This window comes from Takifugu rubripes, chromosome 21 (genome assembly GCF_901000725.2).
Source record: "Takifugu rubripes chromosome 21, fTakRub1.2, whole genome shotgun sequence".
NCBI lineage: Eukaryota > Metazoa > Chordata > Actinopteri > Tetraodontiformes > Tetraodontidae > Takifugu > Takifugu rubripes.
In genome coordinates this window covers 6,004,206-6,014,987 of record NC_042305.1, presented here as the reverse complement: position 1 = coordinate 6,014,987, position 10,782 = coordinate 6,004,206, and the positions used below count along the sequence as shown (strand labels likewise).

Here is a 10,782-nt window from a genome sequence, read left to right as displayed (position 1 = left end):
ACTGCTTCATAAGCAGCCTTCTCTAGTTCATTGACGGTGCTATTTTGTCCTGTAACACGGTCATGAAGAGGTTTCAGGGCAGATCTAATCTCTTGTTTCACAATCTCTGAATTGATAGTTTCAAACTTTGTAACAAGTTCAGATTGCATCTCCTCCATCAGCGCTTTAATGGTCTGTAGCATCAGTTCGTTAGCATCTAAATTCTGATGAATTGTGATGAGCAAGTTTAGCAGTGTCTGCCTTGTTCTGAGATTTTGACATAATGCAGATTGTAAAAGTAAGCACTAAAACACTTCAATAAAGTGAAATTTTAAGTATATTATTAATCCCTAAGGAGCTACCATGAGACATTTCCCTACATAGTCGAGCTCACAGTTGCCCCCTCCTTATATTCAAGAAGGGAGAGGTCATTTGGAAATTTATTGTACATTGCTGTTGTGGTGCAATTAGTTATCAATACCACTAAACTATGCTGTCCAGTTTTACGATGCCTGACTTTTAGCCTGACAGTCTTCCCTGATTACAATTATCCAAACAACAGTTATGTCAAAGGAGGGTCAACTGACTACTTATCTTTATTACACTTGCTAGGAAGGGTCAACTGACTGCTTATCATTTTACTCTTGCTAATGATTATGCGATGTGCTCCCGACAGTTCTCAGTACATCTCTTTCCTAAATCTCAATTTTCCCCCCAGGGAGTCGGTACGACTCACCAAATTGATTTTCTTTGTCTCAACAACGCCACCCCAGGATTCCACCTGGAGAATTATTATCAAGGCCGCACAAGTCCTTTCTAGTGAGGGGAAGAGACTGGTGTCACAGCCCCATTTCCCCACTTCCCTCCTGTCCCTCTGCCCCAGTAATTTTCCACTCTCCCTGCCTCTGCTCCACTCTACCTGCCAGCCACTCCCACCCCGTCAGCTCAACTCCACTCACCTGCAAGCACAGCTGCAGCTTATTCCCAATCAGCCCTGCTTATAAGCCTCCCCTGCACTCGCAGTCTTTGCCAGATTGTTCTTCTGCTTTGATGCGAGACTTTCCAGCGTTATTCCCCTGCCGGATTCCCCGTTATCGACCCTGCCTGTCTTCGTTGTGCCTGCCTCGCCTGTTCCCCGGACAACCTACCTGGTTTCTGCCCCTGACTACGACTTCTGCCTCAGCGTTTCTGGTTCCTGTCTGCTCACCTGGTTTTGACTTCTCCGCCTGGCCCCGACTTCGCTGCTGCTCATCCCCAGTCTGCTCCGCTACATCGTCAGCATCCTCTCCTGTAAGACCCTTTCTGTCTTTTATATTTGGACCCCACACGATGATACCTCTCAGAGGTAGACAGGAGTGATGCAAAGTTGGGACCATGTGCGATGAACCCAATGCGGAGGGCAAAACAGCAGCTGGCCAACAGCAGCCGGCCAACAGCAGCGGGAGGAGAGCACGCTAGAGCCGGCACCTGTAACAATTTCTCCTGTTAAGAAAGAAAGCAATTTAGGTTCCCGACGATAATTCCCCATATGGTGGAGCTAAAAGCAGCCACTATGTACCGTCAGGTAAAGGAAAAAAATCTCTGAAGTGGAGACGCACACCAAGCCACTATAGCGTTCCCGCTAACAGGGCTAAACAGCTGAAGCATCAAAGGCTCGCCAGCTCTGATAAAGGAGGGAGCAGACCTGGACGTGTAAGAAATAGCACGGCCCGACTGCACAGCAATCCGATGAGGACCAGGTGAGCTGTGGCGTGGCACCCGAAAGCTCAACAACAAAAATAGAGAAGCCAGCGCAGCACAGTCTCCTTTTAAGGAGAACGCCACAGCTGCATCTGCCAACAATTAAGGTGGGCGTAGCACGAACTCCATGCTGCCACAATTATATTATGCCTAACTTCTAAACGAATTCTAACAGAAACGTATACAAAAAAGTAGACACAATACTCTTCAAAGCAGTGGGACGTATAAAGTAATATCTCTATTGTCTGTGTAGATTCTCAATCATCCAGGTCATCGTATCCAAGGTAGTTTTCTCTGTCAACTGGACTGTGTTTCTTCTCTTTGAAGATGTTTCGCCTTCTATCCAGAAGGCTTATTCAGTTCTGAATGTGCTGGGGACAGAGCTTGAAAATATAGCCCCTGTGGACCATTGGCATGTTAATGATCTGAGTGGTCACCTGAGAGTCGTTGGCAGGGTGGTTGGTAGGGTCGTTCACCTAGTTTCGGTTGAGGTGTCTCCCCTATGTCTGCTGGCTCACTTGGTGGTGAGTCACCAGGTCTCTTGGAATGGTTTGAACGTTTGGTTTGTTGTTGGAAGGAGTGGAGGACTGCATTGTATGTGGGTAATAGGAAGTGCCTCAGCCCACCACCTCTGTTTAAGGATGTTTTTTCCAACTTGACACCCATTTCAAACCAGCGGTCTTCTCTGGCCAGTATCCATACTTGGCTGTCCTGAGAAGTTTAGGAGGATTCTCCAGAAGCACGACATACTGGTTCAGTTCAAACCCAGCAACACTCTCAGACAGAGGTTGGTACACCTGAAGGACAAGACACAAACAAAGTAATGTTGTTTATGCTGTACAGTGCCAGGAGGAATGCAAGGAACTGGGGAAACCAAACAACCTCTCCACAGAAGAAAGGCACAACACAGGTGCCATTCTGTCAGAAATCAGCAGTCCACTTACACCTAAAGGAGAGCGGGTACTCCTTCGAGGACAGCCAAGTAGTGGGTATCGAATCAGGAACAAGGTGGGGGAAGTTTGAGTGCAGGTCAAAATTATAAAAGAGAATTATTTTAGAAATCTGGAAGAAAACAGCTCATGAAGGGAATAGATCTGTTCGAAGAAAAGATTTAGTGGAAACATTTTAAATTATCCTGAGGTTCAGGAAAGAGGATGAGAATGTTAGTATGAGTAAGGAAACTGAGGGAGGTGGAAATGGCTAAAGTGTTGAGAGGTGGGAATTTGTTGATAGTATGCAACACAGAAGAGCAGAGAAACAAAGTGAAGCAGGTGGAAAGAATCTTAAAGTGTGTGTGTGTGTGTGAGAATGATTCGAGGAATAAACATCTTCCTGTCTTGCAGATGTTCACTTCTTGAATAGGAAATGAAAATTCCTGAAGTGTTAACATTGAGAACGGAACACCAGAGTAGAATTTTGAGTACATTATTATTTTCTGTAATGATAAATTTATTTGTATGAGTTCATTGTGGATAAAATGCAAGAGGATGCTAAAAAATAGAGAAGTGGGCAAACAATTGGGTTTTCAGTCAATAAGATAAAGACAATGCTTTTTACAAGAAAGTAAGTTAGTAGTAAGGTTAAGCTGAAATTGTACAATCAAGAACTGGAAAAAGTCAGGCATTTTAAGCTTTTAGGGGTATGGTTTGATGAAAAGCTTACATCTGTTGGCAGGAATTTTTTCAGCCTTCTCTTCAGTTCCTTTATGTTGGGGAGGAGAAGGCGGAAAGGCCTTTCTGCTTAGAAGGCACCTGTCTGCATGTTTATGTCCAGAGTAACAGATGATTGTCCTTTGATTAAAGTTGAATATTTTGGAAGAATATATGAGGAGCCATAGCACGTACACACGCACACACAGGGCCTTTAGCACTGAACTTTTTCACCCTTAACATGGGCAGTGCAAATTCAGAAATTATTTCTAAAATGTAAAAAGTTACTTAATTTAATGCAGTATTTAGCAGGGACACTATGGGGAGCAGACAGTAGAACACTGAAGTCACGGGATTTATTAGGGCTACACTGGACTATGGTGCCATCGTATATTGTTCGGCAGCAGAACAAACCTGATACAATGCAACATCGGTGTCTTGGAATGTGTACAGGGGCCTAGCAGCACTACCCGTAGAGATGGGAGAGGAACCATTGGAGATAAGGAGGGATCAACTAGCATTAAACTACGAGGTCAGTATCCAGGGTCACAGTCAAAGTTGCAAAGCAACTTCAAAAACATCAATTACACATCAGTCCAACAGTACTCTTGCAAGTCATCCAACTCTGGATTCTTCTTGATGCTAGAGTAGACTTCTCATAATAATTAGATAAACGGAATGATAGGAATTGTGTTCTCAATTCCCAAATGGCTCAAGCATACATTGATAGTTATTACAATTACGTCCAGATATATACTAATAAATCAAGGAGTTCACATAAAAGATGGAAATAGGTCTGATTGTACCAGTTTGGTGTTTTTAATGGGGTAGAGAATGATAACAAGTTGTCAATTCACACAGGAAAAATATTGGCACTGTTGTTGGCTATACAGTGGGTGGAAGATCTAAGACCAATGAGAGTAAATATATGTTCAGATTCAAGCTCAGCTCTAGCAAGTTTAGATAATCATTCAGTAGACCGATAATAGACCAGATATTCTATTCGAAATACAGCAGACACTTAACAGAATTCCAATGTTCATTTTAGGGTGATGGGAAATTAAATGGTAGATGAAATTGCAAAAAGAGCTGCAAATAATAATAGATTTAAAAGATAGGAGTAGGAAGGAAGTCAAAATATTGAAATAATCGAGAAGTGGCAAAAACATGGGGCTAAAGATAGGGAAGGAAGATGGTATTATGGAATCCAGAGAAAGGGGTGTGTGTGTGTGCAGGGAGAGACAGGAGAGAGGAGGTGGCGATCACACGACTCAGATTTGGGCACACAGGTTTAAATAATATATTGTATAAAATAGGGAAATACAACATGAGTGGGTGTGACTACTGTGGTGAGGAAGAGACATGTGGACCACTGTCGAAGATATGAACTACCAAGGTCCTTGGTAGTTTGTATTCTCTACAGTGTGGGTACATAGATCCGGCACCTCAGTAAACAAAAAATACAGTTGCATGTGAGTGATATTCTGTGGAGTGGGTTGGGAAGTGAGGGCATCAGAATTGTGCTGAAATTTATGACAGGAACAAAGTTAATAGAGAGACTATAGTTTATATAGTCTACTACTACTACTACTACTACTACTACTACTACTACTACTAATAATAAGGAGTTTAGAGCTCTATCTATCCTGGGTTGTCCTCCTGACCAGTTGGTGGCGGTAATGCACCCGAACATTGCCAATCGTTATAAAATAAGGACGAAGAAGACAATGATGACAGACCATTCTCTACAAACTTCAAATGGACCGTCGTTAGAAAAACAAGATGGCGGATGTTGTGAACGTTGGTGTAAATCTAGAAGCCTTTTCTCACGCAATCAACGGTATTCAGGCATTACGATCGAGCGTAAGTCGCGTGTTCGACTTCTTGAAAGATGGAATGAAGAATAGAGAGAATCTGGAGGGACGAGAGAAGCTGTTTTTAACCGAGTTTCAGGACAACCTACAGGCGGTCAACAGAGACCTTAAGTAAGTTAGAGCAAAGACAGCCAGAGCTTTGATAGAAAACAAAATAAATAATAGATTTTAGATTATAAAAAAATATAAAACAGACTACCGTCAGACCTTTGCTATTAAAACAATAGAAACAGGAGGGTATACAGTCTCAAAAAACAACCATTAAAATATTTTAACATTTATCTGAATTTAAACAATGTAAAATGGTGTTTTTTCCCCCAATTGTACCATATTTACTATACTTCGTGGTGTGTTATTTTGGTTGTGCATGTTTGAATCTTAGTGAGCTGGAGCGTCTCAGTGGGTTGGTTGGTCGTCCCTCAGAGTCTCATCCTCTCCATAATAGCGGCCTGCTGAGTCTGGACCCGGTTCAGGATAAAACGCCTCTGTACTCTCAGCTGCTACAAGCTTACAAGTGGTCCAACAAGGTTTACTCCTCGTCACACACTTGCAGTCATTGGTAGAGAAGTCCTTCAGCCATGAAGAAAAATCTTTTCATTAAAAAAATGCATATTTATGCTGACAAAAGTGAAGAAAAATATTTTGATTAATTAAAAAAGTGATTTATTATTTATTGACTTCAAAAATTCTCATATTATTCATCAGATTTAATTCATATTCAGTTGTTGTCTCACACCTCTATAGTCAGCACATCCATTATTTGATTATTGAGTTATTGACAGATTTTTCTGGATTATACTTTATCTTCTCTTTTTGAGACAATGACAATGATGATGATTTATGTATTTCTCAATAGTTACAGTACCATGCCGGTTTGGCTTCCAGTTTATTGAACCAACAATCACTAAAACGATCAGCCAATCAAATGGGGGCTTCAGCCAAGAGAAGACCTAAAGTCCAACCAAGTACTTTGGTGCTTCCTCCTCAGTGAGTATTGCAACAATACAGGCATTTTGGTGATCTTCACTGAACACATGTATTTTTTGTTTGGTTAGACTTGTCACAATGACATCCACATCACTCCATTGTCACTAACACACACTCTCACATGCGATGCAGAAGACTTCTGAAAACCCAAAAGAAAAGCCTTTCTGTTCCATTGTGTAAACATAGTCTGAGAGCCAGATCTGACTTTCCATTACATAAAAGAAAAAAGACAGCAAGTGTAGTGGTACCCCGTTACACCGATCAATTAAATGAGAGGAACGTAGCTTTCACTCTCAACTAATCTTTAAATAGCCAAGATCCAGTGATGATCGAGCTAGTGTTCTGGCAGTTTCTGCTAAGTCCAAGTCTGTAATCTTATCACTTTTATGGCTATACATTTGAAGAAGACATTTATTTACCATATTTTCCAGGCCATAAGGTGCATCGGGATTTAAGGCGCACTGCCAAAAAAACGGAATGGGTTTTTTCCGCACCGGATTATGATGCGCAAAACAGTCAGATAACTCACACGCAATCAAAATAACATTATTCACTTAAAATACAAAACAATAAACTCACTTTTTAGCTCACTCCTATTCAACAAATCAATCGAAGTCTTCATCTTCATGGTCTGAGTTTAACAGCTGGGCGATTTCGGTCGGACAACATTTGAGCCTGATATTTTAGCCCAGGCATCCATGATCCACTGGTAGATAGTGGCGTAACTCACCCGATGTGAGTTTCTCACTTTATTCCTCCTCAAACTTTGTTTGGTCTTCTTTATGTGGCGCAGTTCGTCTTCTTGCTTCCTCCACTTCCACATCATCGATTCATTAATATTGAATTCTCTTGCAGCTGCTCTATTCCCATGCGTGACTGATAGCTTTCAGTTTGAAATCTGCTTCGTAAGCATGCCTCTTAACTGGTGCTGTTTTGGGGTCCATATACCGGTACACACACCCATGCTGACTACTGTAACCCTATAAGTGGTGCACTTGATTTATTCGTAGTCACATTAAAACTTTAACAGATTTTAAAATCGGTTTGACATCAGTAAGCACAAACAGAATTTATCCATACACAAGCTGCACCGGATTATTAGGCACGCAGTCGATTTTTGAAAAGAATTATGGATTTTAAGTGTGCCCTATAATCCGGAAAATTCGTTAAAGAGAATTTTGTTGAATAAAGTGTTGCTGACTGCACTCTTGCTACAGTTTGTAATCTCCTTCTGTGTGTGCAGGTATGTGGATGACGTCATCTCTCGGATTGGCAGGATGTTTCCTGACATGACCATTGAGCTGTTTAGACCAAATGGGAATTCAGCTGTTCTGCTGGTATCGATATGTTTACACTAAATGTCAGATATATCAGTGTTTTCAGTCATCCTGTCAGTATTACTAATACAGTGGCCAGCAAAGGTTTGGTCACCCGTGGTCAAAGTTCCTGTTACTGTGATATTGTGTCTCAGTAGTTATTCTTACTCTTTGGCTTTTAAAGCTGCAACAAGTGAAATATTTTTCACCGCTAGGTTCGCTGTTGTACTGTAGACGAAAACAAAGTGAGCCATCAGCCACAGCCTCTCTCTACCTCTGCAATCCACCTCTACCCCACCCTCTCGCCGCATCTGCAAATGAAGATCTGCAAAGTCCTTGGACTTGCAAGGCTAATATTAGTCCAGCTTTTGTCCCATTCTTTAGCCGAAAACGTCTTTGCCAATTACTTTTTTTTCTTTAGAGGTAATAATGGATCATGATCGTTTTCAAATAAGCGTTTTGTTTCACTCTCTGCCATTTTCAAAAATACACCCACTGGCTGTTGCCATTTTTTTGGGAGGGAGAGCCAAGGGTTGGCATCAGTGGGATTCACAGGAATGCATATGAACCAGCCAGCCTGGATTGTAACAAAGAACTGGAGATCAACATACATGAAATCGTGCTATACTCTATATTGCATCTTTACATAGAGATTTTTAATTTCTGTCTAAAAGTGATGATTTTCACTTATTGCTCCTGTAATGCAGGAAAGAGTTGTGTGCTTGCTGTTTTACTCTTTCCTTGGTCTATTTATTGAAGTGTTTTCATACCCTTTTTCTTTTTTACCAGACCTGGTAAGAGCTTTTGGTTTGTCCAACAGGTGACCCTGGGGAAGGTGTTAAAGGCCATTGTTGTGATGCGTTCACTGTTCATTGATAGAACCGTTGTTCGTGGTTTCAGTGAAAATATCTACAATGAAGATGGCAAGGTTAGGTTTTTAGTATTTACAGTTCACCTCTAATAAATATGTTTCTGTGGTAATCTTTCTCTTTTCTTCTCAGCTGGACATCTGGACAAAGTCTCAGTACCAGGTGTTTCAGAAGGTATGTTTGAAACGATCTCAATGGTCAGCACCATTTAAAACCACTCTTTTAAATTTGCGCTGTAAACTCTAAAAATCCAGGCGGTGACACCATTAAATACCACTAAAAGAGCCAAATGTCTTTCCTTTCTCCTGTGGAGCTGCAAGCACACAAAAGAAAAGATGATTAATTTCTATTATGTTACATATTAAATATAGTTTTAGTTTCAATGAGCTGATTATTAATTCAACATCTGTCATTTCAGTGACAATGTCAATTAGTTTTGTTGTTGCTAGGTAACAGACCATGCCACCACCGCCCTACTGCACTATCAGCTGCCTCAGATGCCTGATGTTGTTGTCCGCTCCTTTATGGTAAGACTGATCTATAACAGGTTGATCATGCCTTCTCGGCTCTTCCACTCGCTCTCTACTTGCCTGTTTTCAGACGTGGCTGCGCAGCTATATTAAGCTCTTCCAGTCTCCCTGTCAGCGCTGTGGTCACTTCCTGCAAGATGGACTGCCTCCAACATGGAGAGATTTTCGGACCTTGGAAGCGTTTCACGACACATGTCGCATGTAATTTTTGTATTGTTTGTAAGTTGGTCAAAATAAAATTATTTTTTTTATAATTTTGTGCTGCCAATAAATTATCCTGATTGAGCTAATAATTAAAAAAAAAGTCAGGCAGGACAAGGACGCGTAAGCTCAGGCGATCACGGAAGCAAAAGCTTGGATCTGGGAGAAATTCAAGGAGGCCATGGAGGAGGACTATTTGTTGCTCTCGAAGGAATTCTTACAAACCATCCGGCACCTCAGGAGGGTAAAGCAGTGCTCTACCAATACTGTACATTTGAAGTGGGGACGTTTGGGAGATGCTGAATTGCACCACTGCTTTTGCCTTGGTGTCTGCAGTGACTTAGGACCTTCAGCATAATTGAAGTTGTAGTGTTAAGCAGGTGGAAATAAGCACTTCCAGTGGTTTCCAACTAGAAAAAGGTGGCTCCCTCTAGGTTGATAGGACGCTCCTCATGTGGAGTTATGTGTCTTGGGGTCTTGTTCATAATTGAGAGAAGGACAGCGTGAGATTGACGGGAGGAGCGGTACAATGGCCGTATTGTATTGCGGTCATTGTATCACTCTGTAAACCAAGAGGCGAAGCTCCCGCCTGGTCCATGGACATTCCTACCCTCATTTATGGTCATGAAGTTTGGGTCAACAACAAAAGCCCAGGTACAAACAGCTGAAATGAGTCTCCTCTTCAGGGTGGCATGGTGCTTGCTTAGAGATAGGTCAAGGAACTGTAATCGGAAGGAGTACAAAGCAGAGCCTTTGAAATCTCCTTTGTTATACAGACTGATTTTTAAATCACAATAATTGGGGGTCCCCAATCTGTGATGCAAATAGAATCTTAGTCAAACACCAGCGGTCTTGGGACACCATTGAAATGTCCGTCCGTCCATCCATCCATCCATCCATTCATCCATCCATCCATCCATCCTCTACCGCTTATCCAGGGTCGGGTTAGGGTTAGGGAAGAGAAGGTTAGGGTTAGGGTTAGAGAAGCCCGGACTTCCCTCTCCCAGCTACTTCTTCCAACTCATCCGGGGGGGGGATCCCCAGGCGTTCCCAGAGCATTCGAGAGACATAGTCTCTCCAACGTGTCCTGGGTCTTCCCGGGGGCCTCCTCCCAGAGAGACATGCCCTGAACACCTCACCAGGGAGGAGTCCAGGGGGCATCCTGACCAGATGCCCAAGCCACCTCATCTGGTTCCTCTCAACGCTGAGGAGCAGCGGCTCTACTCCGACCTCCTCCAGGATGGCAGAGCTTCTCACCCTATCTCTAAGGGAGAGCCCAGCCACCCTACGGAGGAAGCTCATTTCGCTTGTACCGACCGCCTGTCGATCTCCTGCTCCATTCTTCCCTCACTCACAGGATCTCCTCCTTGACCCGGAGAAGGCACTCGGCCTTGGATTTGGAGGTGCTGATTCTCATCCCAGCTGCTTCACACTTGGCGGAGGTCGCGGGCCAATGACGACAACAGGACCACATCATCTGCAAAGAGCAGAGACCCGATCCTGAGGTCAACAAACCGAACCGCCTCAACACCATGACTACACCTAGAAATTCTGTCCATAAAAGTTATGAACAGAATCGGTGACAAAGGGCAACCCTGGCAGAGACTATCCCTAACTGGAAATGAGTTCGACTTACT

The 10,782-nt window shown here is 42.7% G+C and overlaps 1 protein-coding gene across 4 annotated transcripts; it reads left to right on the top strand.

Moving 5' to 3' along the window:
- The first annotated feature begins 5,089 nt into the window (after window positions 1-5,089).
- On the top strand, window positions 5,090-9,200 carry med27 (mediator complex subunit 27). Of its 4 annotated transcripts, XR_003886808.1 has the most exons (9): window positions 5,091-5,353; window positions 5,625-5,769; window positions 6,099-6,229; window positions 7,473-7,566; window positions 7,761-7,968; window positions 8,366-8,473; window positions 8,547-8,588; window positions 8,864-8,941; window positions 9,015-9,200. XR_003886808.1 is itself a non-coding variant. In XM_029830322.1 (8 exons), the coding sequence occupies exons 1-8, from the start codon at window positions 5,151-5,153 to the stop codon at window positions 9,147-9,149; spliced, it is 873 nt and encodes a 290-aa protein (XP_029686182.1). In that variant the 5' UTR covers window positions 5,091-5,150; the 3' UTR covers window positions 9,150-9,198. The 4 variants fall into 4 exon arrangements, 2 of the variants coding, with proteins under 2 accessions (XP_029686182.1, XP_003978330.1); XR_003886809.1 differs by lacking the exon at window positions 9,015-9,200 and having other exon boundaries at window positions 5,090-5,353; window positions 8,849-8,941; XM_029830322.1 differs by lacking the exon at window positions 7,761-7,968 and having other exon boundaries at window positions 5,688-5,769; window positions 9,015-9,198.
- Window positions 9,201-10,782: the final 1,582 nt, after the last annotated feature.